Below are 24,406 nucleotides of genomic sequence, written 5' to 3'. Positions count from 1 at the left end.
CCTGCTCAGGGAGCTGTGGCAATCCCCGCTCTTGATCCGGAGCCAGAGTTACCAGCGCTAAAGAGGATTACCATTCATCCGCCCTTCCTCTGGGGACTGGGGTGGGGGGGTTATTAATGAGCTGTCCCCCCCAGCCAGCCACACACTGACCCTCCCAGGCTGCCCCAGCACGCGGGGGGACAGGTGGACCCAGACCGGAGGAGGGACCCACTCACTTCCCCCAAAACACACCACCCCGTCGGGGTATAAAGAATCGCTACAGCAGTGGCAGCATACACGCTTCCCACCGCCCAACCAATAATTGCGTTCTATTCTGGGCAGCCACATGAATTTATTTATTTGCTTTGGGTACTTAATTATTAAGGTAGATGATTGATGGTCGCGTTCACCACTTACTGATGAGCCGAGCGGTGTGCGGGACAGGGAACCTGACCGTTTGGCCGGCCCCTCCCTCACACACGCCCTCTTTCCCTCTCTCGCCCCTCCCCAGCTCCGCGAAGCGCATCAAGTGCATGGAGGACGAGGTGGACAGTCCAGGAGAGGAGTCGTACTACCCCGGCCAGGGGCGCTCCCCGGGCAGCGGCAGCCAGGCCAGCAGCTGGCATGAAGTGGAGCCAGGTACACACATCGCCCTCCGAGCCTGCGCCTGTCCCCTCCTCCCTCCCTCCCGACCCCGCCCCCGCCTCCCAGGTTTAAATACGCACGCACTGGGCGGGAGTGAGGGCCGAGTGAGTGCGCGCCTGTGTGCGTGAGTGCGTGTGTGCGTGTGTGTGTGCTTGTTAGTGTGAGGATGTGTTTGTGATCATTCCGAGGACTGTTGCAGACATTAAGAAAATGTGTCTAAAATGTATGTGCTGTGTGTGTTTGTAATGTGCTGAGGTTGTCTGTGTTGTGGGTCTGTACTGAGTGTGTTGTGGGTATGCACTTAGTTTGTCTGTTGTGGATCTGTGCTGAGTTGGGTATGTACTACGTTTGTCTGTATTGTGGGTCTGTGCTGAGTGTGTGTATTGTGGGTCTGTGCTGAGTGTGTCTGTATTGTGGGTCTGTGCTGAGTGTGTCTGTGTTGAGGGTCTGTGCTGAGTGTGTCTGTATTGAGGGTCTGTGCTGAGTGTGTCTGTACTGAGCGTCTGTGCTGAGTGTGTCTGTACTGAGGGTCTGTGCTGAGTGTGTCTGTATTGAGGGTCTGTGCTGAGTGTGTCTGTACTGAGCGTCTGTGCTGAGTGAGTCTGTACTGAGCGTCTGTGCTGAGTGTGTCTGTATTGAGGGTCTGTGCTGAGTGTGTCTGTACTGAGGGTCTGTGCTGAGTGAGTCTGTACTGAGGGTCTGTGCTGAGTGTGTCTGTACTGAGGGTCTGTGCTGAGTGTCCGTATTGAGCGTCTGTGCGGAGTGTGTCTGTACTGAGGGTCTGTGCTGAGTGTGTCTGTATTGTGGGATGCATGGAGGGATTGTGCTGTCCCTGTAGAAGCCACCGCAGTGCCTGTGAGTGGTAGAGCGTAAATCACTCCTGTGCCTGTACTCCAGTGAGGAGTCTTCAGTCAGCGACATCACCCCCGCCCCACAGCCCCCTCCCTCTCCCTCCACTCCCCTCTCCCGCGTCTGGCTCCTGCACTGCAGAGAGGAGAGCGCACACTGGGCTAAAAGAGAAAAACAGTGTCTGGAGTTCTGCTGCCGGGCTCCGGACATTATCATACGGCAATATACAAGACCGCACTTAATGAATGTTGGCCTTCGGATTTGACAGAGGCTTTAAATTCTGGGCCCACTTTGCCAAACATCTCCCAGACACAGGTGACTTTTTACTGTGTTTGTCACCTCTGGCACCGGCGATGTTGTATATGTCAGTCTCTGAGCGCTATCATATTACCTCTTGATTTAGGAAATACTGTCACACTTTTCTCAGAACTCGACAAATGCGGCGCGCTGGCCTTGGAAATTTGTTCTCTTTCAGACCGCAGTTCCTCCCCTCTGTTCCGCTCCTCTAACCTCTGCACAAAGCGGGGAGACCCCACCCCCACCCCCACCCCACACCCGCACCCCACACCCTGGTAGGACCACACTGAACTAAATGGCAGGGTCGAAGAGGCAGCCGCAGTGGTGGTACACCCAGTCCATGCTTTCATTCTCTCTGTGCGGCTTGATTTATTCCACCTCGTCAGAGAGGTATCCCAGCGGCCTCGGTACACAAAAGCCTGCCCCTGTAGACCAGCTGTTGGGTCGTGCCACCAGAGATTTCAGAATTGGGGGAAGACCCCTCTGTAAAAGTTTTGTTTTGCGTTAATGTCCGCCCTTCTCTTCAAGTTTTCAGAGTAGAGTCACGCTGAGTCTCCTCGCATGATTATTATTTTTTAAAGGTGCCAAGACATAAAAAGGCAGCACTTGCTAACTAGAAACCCAGTGCCTCTCTGATTAGCTTTTTGAAGAGGAGGTTTTTCAAAATTCTAAGCCAGAGTTCCAGTGTTCTAGAACTCAATTTCTCTAAATCACCAGTAGTGATTGTTACCTCAGCATTAGAATGTTTAGTTAAGAACAATCTAATCACATGTTTGTGATTTCACACCTTAAAGGGTTAAAGCTGAACATGCCCTGGCCTCCTCTGCTCTGTCTTTTTGCCCTGCTCCAAACTCCTCCTGGTTCCCAGAGCTGTTTTTATGTGTTTTCCAGTGGTGCTGTCTTATCTATGTGCCTTAGTCCGGACCTAACCTGAACAAAAACCCCATGGACCTGAACATCCACCCTCCCCCCACACCCCCCCTCGATTTTCCCTCACTCCCCTAATGATGTCATAGAGCGCAAACTTGTGATCGCTAGAAAGTGATCGTTCCCCTGGAGGAAAGGGAAGGTTTAGAGAGGGCCGGGGTCCGGTTTCGGGCAGGGGGCCGATCCCAGGCGGGCCCCGTACCTGGGCGGCAATGCGAGCCGACAGTGAGAATAGGGCTCTTATTGTCGGGGCCGGGGCCCTGGGCGGGGCCGGGCAGTGCCAGACGATACGCCGGGCCCCACCTGTAGAGGGGGGGAGAGGGAGGTGTGTGAGACTGCATGCTCCGTGCATGTCCCCCCCGAACGAGGACACGGGCTCTCTCTGTTTCTGAAACATGATCTCGCCGTGCTCCGCAGGGCTGGAGTCACTGGGGAACACGGCTGGCATCAATAGTTAATTGATGAGGTAATGCACATTTCTCTACACTATATTCACCCTGCCTCTTTTTGTTTTTTTTTGTCCCCTTGTTTTTTTTCCCCTTGTCTTTCAAAGCTGGATATAAACTGCGCGGCTCGCTAGCTAGTACGTTCATCTCAAGACAAGGTAAAAATGTTTCCCATTTGCCACTTGGTGCCAGATTGAAATGGAGTATCTCCTTGTTGTGTCTAGTTTTGTTGGTGTTTTTTTTTTTTTTGTCCAGGTAAACATTCACATTCACATAGTGTGACGGTGTAAAAGGATGTTTGCTCTTGCAAAGGTACACGGTGTCAGACCTGCTGCAATGAAACAGATTTTACACTTGTGCTCATGCCCATTAGAATCCTTACAGAGCATTCCAAATGCCATTTACACGACATCCATGTTCATGTAAGTCTTTGAAAGTAAAGAATGCATTAAGCTTGTATTGAATAAAATACATTCTGAAAGACAAATGCTCTGTAAACTAAATTGATACAAAGTGCTGTAGCTATTTTGTTTTTACTGACGTAATTTGATGTACACTATGTGTGTGTGAGTTAGAGAGTGTGTGTGTGTGTGTGTGTGTATTACCGAGAGTGTCAGTCCGCATATGAATGTGTGTGTACAATGCATGCCTGTGCACAGATCCAAGATCATTTGAGAATGAGATCAGCAGGGTCATGACACTGTGCTGCTGTTTCAGTCATTTGTGTACAATACCAGTATCCATTTCCTGTTTCCTGTTGAAGTCGAGGAAGTTCATTTTACAAGGCCCTCGTCTTGTTTCAGTTGTCCCATTCCTGCCTTCGTCTCTTCTTGTTGTGGAGTTGTGAACTGTTCCAGGGGTGTTTCACTGCTTTTGTTGGTGCAGTTTTGCGTTTGTTGTTTTCATGGTTTATCATTTTAGAATTGTGGTTGTGCATGTGTTCATACATCTGTGTGTCCTCCTCCGCCGGGGCGTAGGCCTCCGCAACCAGGATGGTTTAAACGTGGACCTGCACCGGGTCATTAAAATATATCTCCCTAAATTAGCTTTCCCAAAAACGCTTCGCATGTCTGAGTCTGTGTGGCAGAGAGGAGCCTGGGGTTAGCGCTGTCCTGTTAGCGCACGTCATCCCTCCCTGTTGGCCGTTAGAGATTTAGCGCACCGTAGGTGGGAAGACTTGACAGGAAGCGCAGAGTCTGGAGCAAACGATGGGCGTACGCGCGCGAGGCTGCACGAGGAGCCGTGAGGGGTGTGATGCGGCCGGACGCTAGCGCTCGGAGCGGCCTTGAGGGAGCGGTGTCGACACGCCCGTCCGTCTGCTGCCCACTCACACGCCTGCTGCTGGGAGCTCAGCTTTGTCCAGAGTTCCTCAGGGCGTGTGGCGTGCGTCGGGGTGCCAGGGGGACGGGGACGTGTGAAGGGAGGGACGGATGTACGGGACCGCAGAGACGCGCTCGATACCAAATCCCCTCAGCGCCGGCTGGAGGCCTGTCCGTTTGTCAGTGAAGAGAAGGGGATGAGGAGGGGGAAAACAGGCAAAAAACAGGAGTCTACATGTAATAACGTTTCGGAAGGGAAAATGCTGAGTACAGCCGAGCTTTGATTTCGTCTGACAGAATCTTTTCAAGTGTTCATTACTCACTCCCAGGTTCCAGGCCCTTCAGTACACACACACAGCCGATAGAAGTGACTGGCAAACCGAATAGATCTGGTGTCTTTCACGCACACACACACTCTCTCTCGCTCTCTCTGCTCTCTGTCTGTCTCTCTTCTTCTCTTGCTTGTTCTTCTCTCTCTATCTTGCACTCTCTCTCTCTCACTCTTTCTGTCCCTCTCTCGCTCTCTGTCTTTCCCTCTTCTCTTGCTTGCTCCTCTCTCTCTCTCTCTCTGTCTCACACACACATTCTTGATTGCACTCATGCTCAACTCACACACTCACTAATACATTCACAATTCTTGAGTTCATGTGAAGATTCAGAGACCCCGATACGCTCCACATCAAGAGCCTACAGGTCTGGACTTTCTGAGAGCAGGAGCTGCTGAGAGTTGGTTATTGAGCAGGGGTCTGCTGGAAGCCGTGGTTATTTTCCCGTCCAGGCCTTGGTTAGACACACACACAGGTCACGAGGCGTTTGAGCGGGAGCTTGCCGTTTGGACCGCGCGGTTTGCATTGACCGTGAGCACCCCGGGTCTCTGCGGCCATCGTGCTGAAGGTGGGGCGAGGGCGCGGGCGAAACGCAGGATTAATGAACGGCGCGGTCCGCTGCCAGCGACCTCAAAGCCCGGCTCTCTTTGAGCATGCTCTTTCATCTCCTCAAACCAGAGACCGGAGGATCATGGGATTTGTCTTCCGCCCGCACGCTCGCGCTCGCGGAGCCTCTCGGTGGCGATGAGGAGATACAGACGCCGTTTTAAGATGGCTTCTCCTCCTCGGCAGTCACTTACACTTATCTGTCAAATGTTCTTCCCAGATTAGTTATCCTGTAATCTGTCCCTTTGTCGCTGTTCCATGTAATGTCATGCCGTTGATAACTCCTGAGTCTTCATTAACAAAAAAGGTTGGGTTTATGGTGATTACATTGAAAGAATTTATATGAAAGCCTGTCTTTCCAGTTTCTGTAGAGATGTATTGTGGCTGAACAAGGCATTTTTTAAAAGCTTGTTATTCACTGTTTCTTTTGGTTATTTGAAGATGTGGTCAGCATGGTTAATGGAATTTGTTGTGCTAATGGTAAACAATTTGTGCTGGCAATGTTGGAGATTTGGGAGAGGAAATGATGTGCTTTGAGGGAAGATTGTTTTCCGCTTTGTGGGTGTCGAGGGTACATTTTGCTGCTGTATTTTGTTTAAACCACATTTGCAGTTAGTGTGAAAAACCACAACGGCAACGTGGGATGTTCACATACTGCACCTTGTCCTCGGCAACCAGCCATGGCGTGTTGCCTGTGTCTGTCCACCACAGTTGCTACCTCTCACCTTGACCCTGTGTTCCATCAGCAACATGACCTGCAGCCATTGGCTACTGCAGCCAACGACCCCTGACCCCTCAGATCAGTGAGAGTAGAGGACTGATGCAGGGTGCAGAATGCAGGGCAGGTGGCAGTGTGGCGTCAAAACATCTCCCATACCTGTCTGCTGGCATACTGGCAGTCTGTGATGGGGGGGGGGGGGGGGGGGCGTCCTCTTTCTCTGGTCAAGATGGGGAAGGAGCCTGCGTTGGCTGGAGGGACAAGGGAGGACTTCACCCCTGTCCATGTCCCTGGACATCCTGAACACAGTCCTCTGCAGAGATCACAAACACACACACACACACACACACACACACACACACACACACTCTCTCACCGCTCTACTCCCTCAAACGCAGAACATCTGAGAGCTCAGACTCCACATCCAGCGCTTTAAAAGCAAGACATTTTAAAAACCCAAAAAAGCCTGGAGCTTGCCGTGTGGTGCATGCACTTTTGGAATGCAGATGTGCACGTTTGCTTTTTATACATTTTTATATAACTCAAGGACACAAGTCCGGATAGGGGGGGGGAAAGTTTGGGTAGACAGTATTAACTTTAATTTCTTTCTGGTATATATTGATTCTGGGGGTAAAGTTATTCAAGGTATAATCTGGAGCCATTGCATTAATCTGCTTCTGGAATAGAAATCAGTGAACCTGAAGAAGAGTAAGAGCAGGACGGGGTGGGGTGGGGGAGTTTGCATCAGATCTTCAGAGTAAAGAACAGGCTGATTCTTTACAGTGGGCCATGTTTATCTCATCCATTTACATTTCTAATCTATTGACATTTCTGACCAATGTCAATGAACTGCATATTTCACTTCTGTTTTTGTTCATCTGGTATAGGGGGTTGTTGAAAAGTAGATGTATAAAGTTTTGTAGTTTGTATTAGGGGAGTGGGGGAGGGGTGAACATATTGGTAACATTTCCTTGCATGCTGGCTCTACTGACTCCTGCTGACTACTTGCCTATGTGAATTAACCCATTTGGTGAATGTGACTAAGCTGTTACTCACTTAACCCAGCTAGGCTGCACCTTAGACTGTGACTGAATGCTATGTGCTTTGCCATTGCCCTAATCTGTCTCTCTCTGCTGTTATATATCTTTCTCTCTGCTCTCATCACTCATAAGTCCCAATCCCCTCCCACCCCCATCAGCCCGTGGATGAGGCACAGTCTGTCCACACTCCCATCCGTTAAGCTTTATTTTGTTTCGTTTTTATCCGTTTTTATGTACTTTATTTTTTTTTTTGCAAACATATGAAGGGCCTAAAGAACCCTCAGTCTTTTCTGAATAAGTCACTTCTAACCCATTTTATATTTATGCATATACATCCTACTATTTTTACACTTGCATCTGTGGAAGCTGTTTGAGGCTACATACCCTCTAATTTGTTTTCTCATGCTCCACGTTATGCAAGTTCCTGCTTGGTTTATCTCCGCACATGAAAGATTTAGCACCCACCGATATTCAATGTGAAACCAGGGACCATCTGCAGCTTCAAACACGTCATTGGAGAGATATTCAGGGTATTCTCAGTAGTAGGAAGTGCACCTGTCACACAGGTGCATATGATAGCAGGAAGTGCTCCTGTCACACAGGTGCTTATGAGAGCAGGAAGTGCTCCTGTCACACAGGTGCTTATGAGAGCAGGAAGTGCACCTGTCACACAGGTGCATATGATAGCAGGAAGTGCTCCTGTCACACAGGTGCTTATGAGAGCAGGAAGTGCTCCTGTCACACAGGTGCTTATGAGAGCAGGAAGTGCTCCTGTCACACAGGTGCTTATGAGAGCAGGAAGTGCTCCTGTCACACAGGTGCTTATGAGAGCAGGAAGTGCTCCTGCCACACAGGTGCTTATGGTAACAGGAAGTGCTCCTGTCACACAGGTGCATATGTTAACAGGAAGTGCTCCTGTCACACAGGTGCATATAACAGTAGGGAGTGCTCCTGTCACACAGGTGCATATGGTAACCAGAAGTGCAAAGGTCACTCAGCTGCCATGGTAACTGGCCATGTGATCCTGTGGGGGATGGGCCTGTCTCCCCTCACCATTTTTTTTTTTTTTTTTTGCTGCTCACTCACTGCTGCTCAGTCTTAACACAGAGCACATTAATACACTGAATTAAAGTTAATTGTTTTTTTGTCACTCAGTATCCTCAAAAGACACATGCAAACTGATGCAGATTCTTTTTTTCCCCTCTCTAAAACGTCTTAATTGACATGCCACTAAAATACACCCTTAAGCAATCCCTGAGCTGTGCAAAAGTCCATTGGGCCCACCACTTCCAGCCCCGCCCCCTCACGCCCGCCCCTTCCCCCCGCCTCTCTTCCTCTGCACCACACCCCCTCCTCCTCTGCCGCTCTCTCACCTGTGAGCCAGCCTGTGTCTCCATGACCTTGCATTATTAAATTGCACTTATCAATCATTCTTGCCAGGGATGCCATCGCCTACTACATTAAAGAAGTCAGAGAAGTCTGGTTTCAGCAGCCCCGTGCCTTCGCAGAGCTCCTCCCCCAGAACGGCATTCACACACCATCATCGGCCTGTCATTACAGGACCCAGAGGTGAGGTCGCAACCCCCACCCCTCCCCGACCCCCCCGAAACGCCCGCCGGCCGGACCGGTGCTGTCAGGGGGAGACGCCGCGCCCGCCTGTCCTTTGATCTCTGTAGAGCCGCGCAGTCCGCCCCAGCGAGCGCCAGAACACGCGGGCGCACGCGCGCGCTGGGCTCAGTGCGCTCCGGGGGAAGGAGGGGTACGTGTGAGGGTGAGGCGGCAGGTGGAGCCGCTCTCTGCGTGCTGGGCTGCTTTCGTCCCGTCTCCCCGGTTTCTCTTCCATCTTGTCGTTGCGTCGGCGTTCGACAGGCGCCGTTCCTGAGCCCCCTCTTCCTGATCTGGGGGTCGCCGGGAGGAGGCTTGCCTCGAGTTGTCCGTTCCTTCTGGCGCTGGGGAGAAAGCATAATGGCATTCTCAATGTGAAATTATCCACACGTTACGTTTAAAAAGGGTTTCAGCATGGGGAATGCAGGTGGTCTCTTGTTTGCCATTTTGAGGCTGTTCACTCCATTCAAGGGTATTAATTACAATTTAAAGGCAGCACTATACAGTGAGGGAATACATAAAAATATCTGTTCATTATGTCAGTATACGCTTTGGCAGTGTAACTGTACCCTTGTCAAAATCAAGCTTAATTGAATTGTATTCATCCTAATACTGTAGCTTATTCTTCTGCCTAGTTTGGCTTTGCAGATGTTAGACCAGGATAGTGTTCATTGTTCTCGGCTAGAAATAGCTGTACAAAATAAGTAATTGTACCTTACTGAACCCGTGTTCAGCAGTTGTCTACGATCATGAAAATGCACTTTTTTGTACGTCGCTTTGGATAAAAGCGTCTGCTAAATGAATGTAATGTTGAATTAGAGTTTGAATACAATATTAAGGCTTTATCATTGGTTGATAACAATAAGTCTGTGCAGAAGCTGGTTGGGCAAAGTTTGGCCAACTTTGCAAAATATTTGTGATGTCAGTCAGCAACTAAGAAAGGCTTTCTGCCATCTTCCTTTTTAGTTCCAGGACACATCATGTTTATGACACCAATGCAGATAATTACACATTAGGCTATGGAAAGTTCCAAGATATCCATCATGAATAAAATTGATTTGATTGACTTTGAGGTAGTTGATCCTGCTCAAAGCTGTGGAAATTTGGGCCATGAGTTGGGAAAGAGTCTCACTCTCGTGCTCACTCTCAAAATGAATCTCTCTCTCTTGACATGCCACAGTTTCATTAATTCCTTCCATCTGGTGCAAAAAAAGCAATGAAAAAAAATCTGAAAAAAGTGAATATTTGGAAGATTAGACTTGCTATCCAGTGATATTTTGGCCTAAAAAGTTAAGCCCCTCTGGCTGGGCAAAGCGAGCAGGATTAGGTAGGGCCTGTAAGTGGTGTCGCTGTCAGATTTTAGATTGCGTATTTCACACTTACATAAAAGCAAAAATGAGGCCGTGCACTAATCTTAAAACGCGGTGCAGGATGGCATCTCTGTTTGGGTGAACTGCCTGATTTCCAGCCCTTCTGAGTTCTCGTTGGGCAGGCTCTCTGCCCCGGGTGAGCTTTGGGTGGTAGGTGTTGCGAGGGGGGGGGGGGGGGCTGTAAAAGTAGCTGAATGAATAAAGAGAGCTGTTATGCTCACTGGATTTCAGTGGAATTTCTCCTGTCTGACAGTTCAAATAATTATTGCAGAATACCTTATCTTTCCAGCTCGCTGTCTGACTCAGACAACACGGAGAGTACCTGTTGATGTCCAACATCTCAGAAACCCAGAGGAGGGTTTTATCTCCCCGGTGTAATTTTTTTAACTTTTATAATCCGCCGTCGGATTGTATATCTTCTTCAAGGAAAGTTGGCAGCGAAGGGTGGAGGGGGGAAGAAGGAGAAAGAAATCAGCAAAGCAACGCGATTTGCAAAGTGGAACTAATCCCGCGCCTTTCATGTGGGGCGCGGGCCCCTCACGCCGGGCCCTCACGCGGGCCCCTGACAAAGGCAGCTGTCTGACCCTGCCTCCCTTTCAGCGCGTCATTATCATTTACATATCTGCCGTCCCAGATACGCCGGGCCGGCTCCCCCCAGATTAACCGCGGGGGCCACCCACCGGGAGCGCCGCGGCCGAGACCCGCCTCCCCCCCCCGCCCGCCGCCCGCCCGCCGCTCGCCTTCATGCAGCGGCCCGTGATTATGCGCCGGAGTCACGACGGCGAGCCCCCCCCCCGTTAGAGCGGTCTGCGAGTGGCGAGCCCGCCGCCCGCCCCGTCGAGCAGCCCTCCTTTTCTGCAGAGGGTTTGGGCCAGGCGAGGAGAACCGATGCCGCTGCCGCTGCGGCGGGTTAGCCGTGGATCGGAGGCTGGTGGCGCTGCGATACGGAGTAGGTCCTGATGCTGCAGTACGACACTCGCGTCGTAGACCTGCACTAGCACACGCTCTGCTGGAAGTGCAGCCGCCCTAACACAGAGATTATGGAGGAGGCTTCCTTTTGAGTTCTGAATTAGCCTAAACTTTTTCTCAAAATCAGACAGAACTCATCTGTAGTTCCGACAGAATGCTCGCTGTCCTTTCGTGATTGCCTACAGTAGAGCCCCTGTCCCACCAATGGTGTGAATCCAGTGTACCCTGTCGCTTCTGTCTCTGATGGCTTTGTGCTCAAAACTCCAATCACAACCTCTGTCCAATCAGAACGTTTGTCTGTTGGCATGTTTTTGGGGTTCTGAAATTAAATGATCCACATGTATTTCTCAAGTCGGCATTGGTTTTGTTACCATGGTTTCCCTGTGTTTTACTTCACTTTCATTCTTAAATGGTCCAGGTCAGTTGCCCGTGATCCTCTTGTATAGCATTTATTCCACATACATTCCATGTTAGAATGAAGGCCTTTCCATGTTTCCATAGGGAAGCTTTATAGGAGTCCTATGTTTCAAGCTACCGCCTGTAATATGGTGAGAAATTGTTTACTTGGGGTTTTTTCAGTACAAATATACATCATTATATAAATGAATACATGACGTGTAAGCAGGGCTATTTAAGTAATTGGCAGTCGTTCCGAAACACTTAGATTTAGTCATGAAAAAGAATGATTTTAGACATTCTGTTTGACTGCAGCCATTTGCATAATTGACACAGGAAGTGCTATTGCGAGGGCTGTTTCCTCAGGAAGAGAGCTGGTCAGTGGCCAGAGACAAAGTGGGTCCTGGAATATGACTCATAAACCCGGACAGGAATAGGCAGGACTGTAATATCAGAGGTGCCGGATGCCTGTTAGCGAGGTACATGACCCCATATGATCCAGAGGATCATGGGATGGCATATTTTGTGTGCACTACAGTAGTGCCCCAGTAAAACCTCACCATATGTCCCTCTCCATCCACACATGGGGTAAACCTGAGCTGCTGAGCTCAGGCCAAGTCCAGGGGCTGATTCTTATTGGTGGAAAGTTTCAGTGGAAGTTTGGAAAGCGCTCCTGCCTTAGTGCTTCCTCAGACTGCATTGTGGTGATGCTGTGTCTGCCCGAGCGATATATATTAGTCACTCGGGCGCCCTTGGTTTACCCAGCAGCCCCGCTGCTGCTGTCTGTGGTGAGGATTCAGATGGATCCTGCGTTATCAGATGGAGTTCTGGATTCCGCCAGCAGAAGAGAGAGGAAACGGGGCGGGGCGGCCCAGGGTGGGGCGGGGCCGGGCGGGGGGGGGGTGGGGGGGGGGGGGGGGGGGGGGGGGGGGGCGGCAATAATGGGCGTGTCGCGGCGGGGGTCAGCTCGGCTCCGCGGCTGCCTCCTGCGGCAGAGCCCTCAGCGCGGCGGGCTAATTCGATAAAAGAGTCTGGAGGCTTCGGGCCGGCGGGGAGGGGGAGAGGGGGAGGGGTCAGCGCGTTTGGGGCAGAGGGAGGGGGGGGGGCTACTCTCCCCTCCCCCGTGTCTCACTCCTGCCTTTCTCTTTCCCTCTCGCGCTCTAAAGTTCACATTCCTGACTCCACTCGGCACAAAAGGCAGGACATGAAAAGAGAGGGAAGGAGGGAAGAAAGGAGGAAGGGCAGAAAAAGCCATCCATTCTATTATTACTGTAAATACTATGCCTACATAGCATCCATAGAGTCCAGAGTTTCCAGTCACCCTCTATTGACAGAGCCATAAATCACAGCAAAGTTAAGTGAATTACTGCAGCAGGGAGCTGTGGCTTTAACAATGTTTATGTAGTATCAGCTTACCATCTCCCTGAAAGAGAGCCCAGCGCTGATATTGGAAATGGGAGTGCGGAGTCTTATTAACTGCGCTGTAATACATCACAGCTTAAAGACCCCGTGCCTCGCGTCCTGGGCATTATACTAATAACCAATAACCGAATATTACCTCTATTAAGAGCAGCGTAATTAGATCCTGCCGGTTACAATTAAATACTTGATAAGCCTCAATCCATTAAAAGACTGTCAATCCGGGGTGCAAAAACGATGGCAGCAAGGCACAGATCTGCGCTATCTATTCATTATCCCAAGCTGGACTTTCTCTTTATCATTTCATATCTGGTATTTCCAAAAAAAAAAAAAAATGATTGCAATAAAATATTTTGCTGTGCCGTTTCATCAGTGACCCTGTGTTGCGTCTGCTCTGTGTGGAGAGGATAAGGCTCAGGCAGTCCTGTGCAACAGGGAGTTTGTGGTTCTGCTTTGTGACATCACAGTTTGACTTTGGAAGCCCCGCCTCCTGCCGAGGTGCATTGTGGGAACCCTGTCAGCAGAACAGGTTTTGTCTGTCTGTGCAAGGCAGGCCTGTCATTATGAACTCATATCACAGCATTCACGTCCACCTTTCCGCTGTGTAGTGAGTGGTGAAGGTGTGTGTGTGTGTGTGTGTCGTGCATTTGCGTTGTAGTTTTTGTGTCAGTGGTCCATAAGAATGTTCCACTCTGCATGTGGCCCCTCGTGTTGTGTCTTTGCTCCAGTGTGCATCACACATGTTCCCGGATGCCTCTGTGTTCCTCTCCTCTCCCTCCTGCACCCCCACCCCCCACCCCACCACCACCACCACCTGCCCTGCCCCCTCACCCCCACCCCCTCACCTGCTGACCTTCCCCTCTCTCTCTCTCTCTCTCTCTTCCAGCGAGTCCACACGCCACGCCGTCAAGTCTCCATTTCCCGACGTCGCCCATCATCCAGCAGCCCGGCTCCTACTTCTCCCACCCCGCCATCCGGTACCACCCCCAGGAGACCCTCAAGGAGTTTGTCCAACTTGTCTGCCCTGACAGTGGTCAGCAGGCTGGACAGGTGGGGTTCCTTAATGTAAGAAGGAGCGTTTTACGTAACCCCCTTTCTCTCCTCTCTTCCCCCGACACCCCCCCCCGATCAGCCTCCCTCTCTCTTTACCCTGTCCGCTCTCCCCTGCATTCTTTCCCGCCGCCTCCCTCGTTCCCTGCCCTCCCTTCACGCACGCACACGACGGCGCGCGGTGTATGCGCGTGTAGCCGTTAGCCGCGCGGGGCTCTGCAGTGGGGGGTGGAGGGGAGAGCTCACGGGTTCCCGCTCGATGTCTGCAGTCAGATAGCTGATATATTTGTGTCTAGACGCTGAATCGATACCGAGCAGAGTTTCTTAATCCGCACTATTCATTTGCTCATTTAATCTGAATCTGTATCTTTTTTACCTGTCTGCACACGCACACACACACACTCAAATACACACACACGCGTACGCACACACACACACTCAAATACACACACACACACACACACACACACACACTCGGGCACACATACACACACACACACACACACACACACACACACACACACACACACACACAGAGTCTTCTGACATCCAGCCGTTGTTAAAAGCTAATATATCAGAGAGGGGAGAGTAGACATTGCCCTGTTGTGCCCAGCCATTGGTGTGGCCTTGACAGTTTAGAGGGAGCGTGCTGTTTTGGTAATAGATTATGAACGGCAAACTGCGCACAGCAGCAGAATTCTTTATGACCAGGAGGAGGGAAATTGCTGAGCCGCTTCTCACAGGCGCTCTAACGTCTGCTGCAAACTTCTCCGCTGGTGCAGCGGGGGCTCGGAGGGTGTGACTGTGCTCGCTGGGAAGGCAGGTGTAGCTCTGGGGCAGCCCCGGGCCACAGGCACCGTGGAGCGGGCGTGTCAGATGCTCATTTTGTGCTTCCCCTCTCTCTTTTTTTTTCTCTCCCTCTCTCTCTCTCTCTTTTTTCTCTCCCTCTCCCCTCCTCTCTCTCTCTTTCTCTATCCTTCTCTTCATCTCTTTTTCATGTCTTCTTTCTCTCTCTATCCCTCTCTCTCTCTTGCACCTCTTTCTTTCTCTGTCTCTTTTTCTCTATCTCTCATTCTCTCTCCCCCCTCTATTCCTGTTCCTTATCTCTCCCCCTATCTTTCTCTCTCTCTCCTTCTCTCTCTCTCTGCACACAGCCCAATGGGAGCAGTCAAGGAAAGGTGCACAACCCGTTCCTCCCCACGCCCATGCTGCCCCCTCCGCCGCCCCCGCCCATGGCGCGACCCGTGCCCCTGCCCGTGTCAGACTCCAAACCGCCCTCCACCTCCACGGAGGGAGGGGGCAACTCCCCCACCTCGCCAAGTGAGTACCCCGTGAGCACAGAGACAGAGAGAGGGGCTGCTGCAGTCCTCCAGAGCCGGCTCAGTACAGCACCCCTTAACACTCACCCCACCAGCGGGGAGTCTGCACCGCGGGCTGTATGTCTGAGTAATGTCACTGCTAACAGGTTAAGTGGCCCTGAAACAAGCGGCCTGCAGGACTGCCGGTCTGGCGTCTGCGTGTGAGAGTTTATAACGCGAGCGAGAGCGTTTGCGCTCTGCAGTGACCTGTGATGAGCGGGGAGGCTGCCCGGGCCTTAAAGAGCAGCCATTACGCCCGCTCTGCAGGGCTGCTCAGAGCCTCAGGTGCTTCTGACCCTCTCCCACAGCGCGCGTGCGCTGCGTCTGCTCTCAGCTGTGGATAATGAGCGTGTGGGACTGACCCCCTGCGTCTGTCTCTCCCCCCCCCAGCCTACTCCACGCCCAGCACATCCCCGGCGCAGCGCTTCGTCAGTGTGGGCCCCCGAGACCCCAGCTTTGTAAATATCCCTCAGCAGCCTCAGGTGAGTGCCCCCCCACCTCGCCGCCGCCGCCGCCACTCACACCCAGACGCACCTCTCCCCCCGTGCCCCGCCCCCGCGAGCGAGATGCCCGGCGGGCACCGGGCCCAGGGCCGGGGCCGGGGTCGGGTTTCGCCTCCCTCTCCTTTTAGGTTTGGAATGCGCGAGCCGCGCTAAGGGTCTGATTTACGAGCGCCATAATCAGCCTGGCCTGAGAGGCTGCGGGAGAAGTGCCTGCTCCCCCCCGCCCCCCGCGGCCCGCCCCCCCCGTTCACTGACCCCTCCCTGATTTATCTCCCGCGCCAGGCGCTCGGGAAGCGCGCTGCGACGCATGTCGGCCAGCGAGCGCCGTGCGGGGGGAGGCCACGCTCGCCCATCACTCTCCGGCCTGCAGGTGCTCATGGGAAGGGACGCGGGAGCGCCCGGAGGCCCCTCCCGTTCTGCTGACCGCCTCTGCGGTGCTGCTCACACACGCGTGCTGCACCGTGCGCTGCTAGCAAAAAAAAGTCCCAAGTGTTTCAGTCTCGTGATGGGACTTTAAATCTTTTCTCTCTCTCGAGTGGGAAATACGCGCCTGTCGAGTGAGGTTGTCTTACCCCAGCGACAAATCTGGAAATGAGTCAAACTGTCCCACCTCATTGCCAGCCTTTCTGTCCGATTCAGCAAAAAAGTTACAGAAATAAGATTTTAGGTCTAAATACAAAGACAAAATTACCTGTTGAGATTTTCGGACTAAATATAAGACGCAATTGTTTAAGATAAATACTTAATAAGACTTTGTTTTTGTAGTGTGAGAACTGTATAGCTTTGTAGCGAGATGTTGTTATTCTACAGAACTCTTCAGTGCTGCTGCCATGGTCTGTTCTGCTTTGTTCTGCTAGGCGAAGTGGCAGGAAGTACAGCTCGCTCCTATTGACATGCACAGCGAAGCCCAGCCATCAGTTAGCCTGATGAGGAACGTGTAATAAATGAGTAATAGTGCAATAAACACACGCAAAGGATGTATGAGTACCCACAGTGCGCTGGGGGCTCGGTGGCTAATGTCTCTGCTTCCCTAACAGAGCGGTGTGTGTGTGTGTGTGTCTGTGTGCTGATGTGCATGTGTCTGTCTGTCTGTGTGTGTGTGTGTGTGTGTGTCTGTCTGTCTGTCTGTCTGTCTGTCTGTGTGTGTCTGTGTGTGCGCTATGGACCACACTGCAAAAAAACTAAAAAAAAAAGTAATCTCAACAAGTATTTTAGTCTCATATTCAGACTTAAAATCTCGTTTCTGTTACTTTTTTGCTAAATAAGGCAAAAAATATTGGCAATGAGGTGAGACAGGATTTGCCAATGGGGTAAGAAAATTTAACTTTTTAAAATTTCACTGTCAAGCAAACGGTAACTTAAAACAAGCTAAGTGACACCAGCAGCTACTTGAGAGAAGTCTCACTGCTGGAGTAAAACACTTGTTGAGACAGTTTTTACAGCGCGCAGCCGGCTAGCTGAGCGCCAGGCCTGCCTCCCTCCCTGTGTGCCAGCTGAAGGACGTGCCTCCTCTGAAGAGCTGGAAGTGCTTGTGGAAGGCGCTGCCCTAATCCAACACGCCTGTGCTTCTGGGAGGCCACCAGGCTCGCTCCCAGGGCGCCTTCATTCATTGCAGGCCCAGCGGACAGATCAGAAATGGCTGTGTTCCCCTTCCCTTCTCCCCCCGTCGTGCCCGCTTTCTGCCCTCGCTTTCACCCGCGCAGAAGCCGCTTTTCGGGAAGCCGTGCGGAGGCCCTGTGTTTATCAGGCCGACCGGCGTTGCAGCCGAGCGAAGGTCTCGCAGTGAAATAATCCCTGACTGACTGCAGATGGGCCAGGGCGGGCTGGCCATCAGGGACGGCAGTGGCGTTCGGAGTCGGGGGGAAAATGAATTTTTAGGGTAATTTTGGGACGATACAAAGCCGCAGCGCTAAAACGGAAAATCGCCTGTTAGCGAGCCGGTCGACCGCAGCCTACGGCGGGAAGCCGGGAACGCCGGAAGAGGCTCTGCCTGCCGGGCGGGGGGGGGCTGGAGAAGCCGAAAGAGGGAAGGAGAGGTGAAGGGAAAGAGCGGAGGGGAGAGAGGGAGGGAGGGAGGGAGGGAGGGAGAGGGACAGGCAGCGCAGAGGGTGTGACTCAGGCGGAGATGTGTTGTCTGCGCAGCTCCATTTGTCTGCGATGCTTTATGGACGCTGGCCGGGAGGGAGGCGGGGTGTGAGCCCCGCGCGTCCGCCGCCCGCCGCGAGCCCCGCGTCGATTTATCGACCCTGTCACAGGCCGCAGGACAGGCCTCCCCGAGAAGAATGAGGCAGGTGCCTGTCAGAGCCGCTTTGGGCCGGGGGGGGGGGGGGGAGCGGCTGTTATTATTTACTGTTTGCATTTATTTATTTATCGCGCCCCCCCCCCCCCCGGCCGCCCCTCTCAGGTGGCTGACGCCACGCTACGCCCTTTGTCCCAGGCTGTGGATCCTGCCCTGTTCACTCGCCGGCTCTGATCTGACGCTCTCTGCATTATTAATTAGCCCGGCGGCAGAACCCCCAACCCCCCCCCCCCCCCGAGCGGTCGCTAGCCCCCCCCCCACCCCACCCTGCCCCTGGGGCGTTGCGTTTGCACCATCGATCTCCCCTTCAGGCTCGCTCAGGCCCCGCCTCCCACCCGCCCGTCTTCGCTGACTGACACCGAGCTCCGCCCACCCGTTCATCTACTCTCCTCATCTCCGGAACGGGGAGGGTCGGGTGGGGAAATGGGCGGGGGGGGGGGGGGTAGCCTCATAGGTTGTCAGGTTGTGCTGAGCCTCTCCTTTAGGTCGGGGGTGTGGTGGGTTAGTGATGGCGGGTCATGCCAGGGTCAGTTCAGAGGGGCAGTAGGAGGCAGAGACTTGGGCTTGGTGTTGTTCAGAGGGGCAGTAGGAGGCAGAGACTTGGGCTTGGTGTCGTGCCCAGTGTAAGAGCTTGTGCTCCGGCCATATTAAAGCCCGACAGGAACAGCGCAGACGCACAGACGGAGATCAGCGCATAAAAGAGTCTGACCCTCTCAGTGCCACTCTGCTTTCTAACCGCTCGAAACCTCCCCAGAGATCCCGGGACAAAAGTTACCCCACGGGGGCCAGCAGCGGGGGGAGAGGAGAGAGGGAGCGAGGGACACAGAGAGAGTGAGAGAGAGAGAGAGAGAGAGACGGGACTGTAACAGTAAACATTCCTGCCGCTCTCTCCCCGGTAACAGAAGCGGAGTCGCGGCGTGGCAGTGCTGATTGAGGGGCGGCTGGGCGAGGGGGGGGGGGAGTTAAATGGGTTGGTGGAGCCCCGGGCATAAAAGAGGGGCGGTGGGTGGGTGGCACAGAGCCCGGGGGTCAAACCGTTCCAGCTGCCATGGGAGACGCTGCCGGTTGCCCCCTGAAACAGAGGCTGGCACCACACAGAGGGCCCGCTACTCCCTGCCCACGGGCGGGGGGGGGGGGGGGGGGGGGGGGGGGTTCTCCCAGACACCCCGCTCCAGACAGGCTGCCCCCCCCTCCGCCCCCCCTCCTTTAATCCAACAAAGGCATTCCAGCACACTCAGACGCCGCAGAGTCTCATGGTAACTGCGCACTCCAGCCCAGACAGTGCCCTCCAACCAGTTCGGCAAACTGCTGAAGCCCTCCTTTCCCCCTAAAAAAAAAAAATCAATAACGCCTTTCATAATCCAATTAATACTTAAAGAAGGCTGTGAAATGATTTCAGGTCGCATTATTTCTGCGCGCTCTCAGCTCTCATGCAGTGTGGGGGTGGGGGGGGCATCAGTAAAGTACAGACGTGCAGAAGTTGTTCCCACACACGGTCCTGGCGTAGCCGGAATCTGCTGAGGCCGCGTCTTTTGTCCGGTTAGCTGCCGCGCGGTCATAGCCGTAGCGCACGGGGTCCCGGAGCAGCCGAGCGGACGGGGAGCAGCCGGGCGGACGGGGAGCGGCGATAGCGGGAGCGGCGATAGCGGGAGCGGCGATAGCGGGAGCGGCGGCCCGCTCGCCCCACTGCGGCGCGTGACTCACACAGGCAGTAAATCGGGCGGCGGCGATGGGGAGCAGGTCTCCGCCACTCGGCGCTTTTATTCCCGCCATAAAAGCTAACAGGGAGGGCAGATAAGCGTCTGTAATTGACTCTGCGCGCGGTGTCAGTCCGCTCCCGGTTAAGTGTGCGCTCCGCGGCGCGTTTTAAACGTTAGTTACGACGCGTGCTGGAGCGGCGGCCGCAGATCTGCTAATAATCATCACTGTTCCTTTATTAACCGGGCTTAAGGGCTTAACACAGACAGTATTGGCTGTTGTTAAGGATCATTTCGACCCCTGATTTATGTTTTTTTTTCTGTAATACATTTGAGTGGTTACTTTCACGAAGCCTTTTGAGAGATAAAATGGTGTTTCGCTCCGGAGCGAAAGTGTTGCCTGTTGTGTATTCCATCTCCTGCGCTGAGGAGCTGCTTTCCCGCTACTCACCAGCAGGGGGCATTGCTTATACCGAGTTACTTTTATTAATGATCTGACATTAATTTCATGGTTTCTTCCTGTTTCGAAACCCACGATGGTTGCAGTGCGTCCCCCTCCCCGAAGCAAACCACAAGTTATCGCAGCGACAGGGCGCTGTCTGAAGTTTCTGACTAATGTCAGTTTAAGGCTGATTAGTGTGATGTATTATTATTAGCCTTTGCAGTATTATCGTGACTGTTATTTTATTATTACCACAGGTCAGCCTCATCAGTGTGTCGGCGGCGGGGGGAGGGGGGGTGCTGCCGATGGCTGGCTGATTTGAAATATAAATAAATAATGTAGTAAATGTCTCCCCGCCCCAGCGGGAGCAGTAAATGGCGGCTTGGCGGTGGGGAGATGGGTTTTATAAGCGGGGCTCTCCGGGCGAGGCTGGTTTGCATTACATGAGGCTGAATTCCTCTGAGATGACACTCATCTGCAGGCACTTTAGAGGAGCCCTGAGTCAGCACTTCTCCACGTGATGAGATTACTTGTTCCATTGACAGGGAGTTAAAGAAACAGCCAAAGATCCCCCTGCAGTGCGCGCACGCGTGTGTGTGTGTGTGTCTGTGTGTGGGGGTGTCTCTCTCTCTCTCACACGCGCACACACACACACACACACTGACACGGACACCCCCCCCCCCCTATCATTTAAAGGCAGTTTCACCTTGAAGGCTTTGGAAGAGGACAGTAAAGCTGATGAGGGGGGAGCAGGCGTGTGTGGGGACGAGACCGCGGTGTACAGTACGTACACTGGTGCAGAGGGGGGGAGGCGGGGACGCACAGCCCGACACTCCCTTCTCCTGTGTGCTCAGGACGGCAGCGCGCGGGGCTGCGGGAGCGCTGGGTATCGATTAGGTGTGTTGAGGGTGAGTTATGGGCGAGGGGTGCGGGGCCGCTCTGCAGCAGGACGCCGTGTCCCAGCACACGCTGTCCCGGGAGAGTGCCCGTCCTCGGGCGGTCCGAAACGAGCAGATGTAGGTGTAACCCCCCTCCACCCCCCCGGTGGCAGGCCTCTGTCTTCTCCCCCGTGGGAAGCTTAGTCCTCAAAAGCTGTGGAAACTCAACAGGTGAGGGCAGTCCCACGCGCCAGGTAAACACCTTCCCCCGGAGACAAAACAAAAACACGCTGAACTCAGGGTTTCCTTCTCTTTCGGGGGCGCTCTGGGCCCGTGCAGAACGCCGCCGCAGTGCATGCTGGGAGAGCTCGGAGCGCGAGCGCGGCTGCCTCCCTGAGGTCCGGAGCGCAGAATGTCACCGCTCCCCCTGAGCGGCTCCGCTCTCAGGTTCGGCAGGAGCGCCCCGGAGGGGGGGCCGACTCCAGGGGCTGGCTTTGGGAGAAAAAGAATTCAGCGCACCGCACCCCCCACATCCCACCAGCACCAGCTGCAGCCTCACCCCCCCCCCCACCACACCCCCACCGCTGTCATTCACTCACCGCCCCCATGAGCCGTTTCAGTCCTGTGGAAACTCCCCCCTGTGAGAACGCACAGGCGTGACTGCAGGACACACAGGGAACTCTGCAAACTGCCTCTCTGGCGGTTTTACCCATCAGCCCTCTCACCTGAGAGCGATAGCATCAGCGGAGCCGGGCCGCTCACTGTGGGACGGGTGAGGGATGTGAAGGGCTTTTTTGGGGCTTTTTTGGGGCTGAAAGCGGCCGTTTGTGCCCTGGAAGCGGCGATGGCGGGGCCAGGCGGGGACTTTGGTTTGGTTGGGTTGGGAGGGGGTGTGATCACAAAGCCACAGGAAAGGAGCATGTACTTATTTATACCGTCCTTTCCGCGAGAGGCAGGAGGAGCAGGGATTTGCGGTTTCACGTCTCATTTTCCCAGCTGTGCAGGACATCAGAGAGCGGGGGAGAGGGAGAGAGGGAGAGGGGGAGAGGGAGGAGAGAAGCCAGGGCCTCTGTATCGCATGCGGTCGCTCCCTCTGCCAGCTGCGTTTCCTCCCCCCGGACCACAAAGCAGAAACAGCGCTGCTTTTCTCCCCCGCCGCAGCGCGGCCAGCCCAACGCTTCGCCCGGTGACCTCAGCGTGAGGCAGCTAGCGGGCGCCCGCTCCCTCGGCCGGCGTGTGGGGAAAGCGGGGTACCGTGCTGCCCGCGCCACGCCGCCAAGCCTGACGCATAGCGCCGCACGGCCCGGGGAGAGGGCCGCCGTCAGGCAGGCCGGTGGGCCCGAACCCGGCCGGGCATCCGAGTCCAGACCCTGCGCCCGACAGCGCTCCTCTCACGAGCCGCTTCTGAACCAGCCCCAGGGAACGCAGGCACAGCCCCACTCCTGTCATATTCACCCTGAGCCCTGCGCCCAACAGCACTCCTCTCACGAGCCGCTTCTGAACAAGCCCCAGGGAACGCAGGCAGAGCCCCACTCCTGTCATATTCACCCCAGCGCACCTCTGGGTGTCAGAGCGGGGTGACCCGGACTCGCTGGAGAAACCCACATGTGCTGAGTGGGAGGAAATATTGCGGTGCGATATTCAAAGGCCCCTGGTCGTAACCCCCGAGAGCGGCCTTTCTCTGCGCCTCCTCCTCCTCCTCCTCTCCCTCTCTCCAGGTGTGTTTGAGAGAGGCCCCGATACAGCGCCCCGCCCCGCACGCCGTCCGCAGTCTAAATCACAGCTGTCAGCGAGCCCCCCCCCCCCCCCCCCCGCCACGCAGTAACACTACCCCACTGTCCGCACGGCCGCCGCGGGGACGGGGGGGGGGGGAGACGTGGGAGGCAACCTCACGCAGCCGCCCTCCCTCCGTCTGCAGAGCCCCTTCTGGAGAAAGTCGTCTCAGGACAAGAGGGAGGGAGGGGAGAAAAGTTTGAGAGCCTGCGAGCCAGTAGACAAAGACACCGGGAAGCTGCACTGCGCCGGAGCACAAAGTCCAGAGTCAGCAACTTCTATTGATTAAAAACTAACCTTAGAGTTTCTCCGCTGCGCTTGTGGCGAGCAATAGAATTTAAACGAGTGGTGAGCCTGAGCGGGGCGCGCCGGAGACGACCAACCTGATGGCCCCGCCTCAGCCGCCCTTTAATTCATTTATCATTACCGTCCCCCTCTCTCTCTAATTGTGTTCGGGTTTTTTTGTCCCCGGTCTCGTATTCTGCGTTTTGTGCCGCTCTTAGTGCTTTTTTTTTCTCTTCTTTTTTCTTCGCTGGCTATTCTCTTAAGCATCTCGAGTGTGTCATGCGGTCCTGATGGGCCTAAAAAACAAGATAAACGGAAGGGTGGGGGGTGAGGCCGTAACTCTGATACGCCGAAATGTTTTCCCAGGCACACCAAACGGTTAGTATGCACGGAGGAGGCCAAGGCCGTAATTGAGCCATTGTCTTCATTTCAAGGGGGCCGGCCGCTGAGTTTTTAAGGATTAATTAAGCGGCGCGCGGGATTGGCGGAGAGACGGCGTGTGCGGGGAGAGGGGGTCGGGAGGTGGGAGGAGTGTGGTGTCGGGTGGGTGGGGGCCTAGGGCTCAGAATCAATAGCACTGTGTGTTCGTGGCAGGGACAAGGCAAGGAGGGCCTGCAGAGCGAGCGAGCGAGCGAGAGAGAGAGAGAGGGAAGCGGAGAAGGAGCGGGAAAGAGAGGAGGATACAGGGAGAAGGCGAGAGGGAGAGAGGCGGAGAGGGATACAGGAGGCACGGCCTGGTCTTGCTAATGATAGTCACGTCTACGGCTGTCTGGTTGTCCCTAGCAACCAGACATGATGTAACACCAGGATGAACTTGAACTTGGAGGGAGGAGGGAAGTTGAGAAGGGGAGGGGGAGGGGGCTGCGGGGGGGTGAGCGGGTGGGGGGGGAGAGGGAGGGAGGGGTGGACGCTTGCTCGCTGGCTGGAAAACGTGAACAATGGAGCAGAGCAATCAATAAGCCCATTTCACTGAAGGATTACAGAGGTGCGGCAGGCTAACCTTGCCCGCCAGGCACTTTAGTGAATAGTCAGGAGTGTGAAGAACCCTCTCTGTCTCCGGCTGAGAACCGGGCTCGGCCAAACCGCCGAGGCAGAGGTATGTGGTGGCGGGCGGGCGGGCGAGCGGGCGGGCGGGCGGGCGGGGCGCAGGAACACACAGCAGCTGGAGAAGAGGGCAGAGCGTACGGGGGGGGGGCGCAAGAGGGGCCAA

At 54.2% G+C, this 24,406-nt stretch overlaps 1 protein-coding gene across 11 annotated transcripts in view; it reads left to right on the top strand.

Annotated features, from left to right (window-relative positions):
- The window catches only part of nfia (nuclear factor I/A), a 190,078-nt gene that overhangs the window by 155,449 nt on the left and 10,223 nt on the right, over positions 1-24,406 (top strand). For 3 of the 11 annotated variants that reach the window (XM_035416199.1, XM_035416203.1, XM_035416202.1), the window contains exons 6-11: positions 491-618; positions 3,251-3,301; positions 8,593-8,721; positions 13,798-13,976; positions 15,116-15,281; positions 15,710-15,801. In XM_035416199.1, coding sequence (XP_035272090.1) covers positions 491-618; positions 3,251-3,301; positions 8,593-8,721; positions 13,798-13,976; positions 15,116-15,281; positions 15,710-15,801 — 745 coding nt within the window. The remainder of the gene's footprint in view (positions 1-490; positions 619-3,250; positions 3,302-8,592; positions 8,722-13,797; positions 13,977-15,115; positions 15,282-15,709; positions 15,802-24,406) is intronic. The other 8 variants (XM_035416205.1, XM_035416207.1, XM_035416201.1 and 5 more) reach the window with 5 other exon arrangements.

This window comes from Anguilla anguilla, chromosome 4 (genome assembly GCF_013347855.1).
Source record: "Anguilla anguilla isolate fAngAng1 chromosome 4, fAngAng1.pri, whole genome shotgun sequence".
Lineage (NCBI taxonomy): Eukaryota > Metazoa > Chordata > Actinopteri > Anguilliformes > Anguillidae > Anguilla > Anguilla anguilla.
The sequence above is the reverse complement of the archived record's forward strand: the minus strand, read 5'-3'. Positions and strand labels throughout refer to the sequence as shown.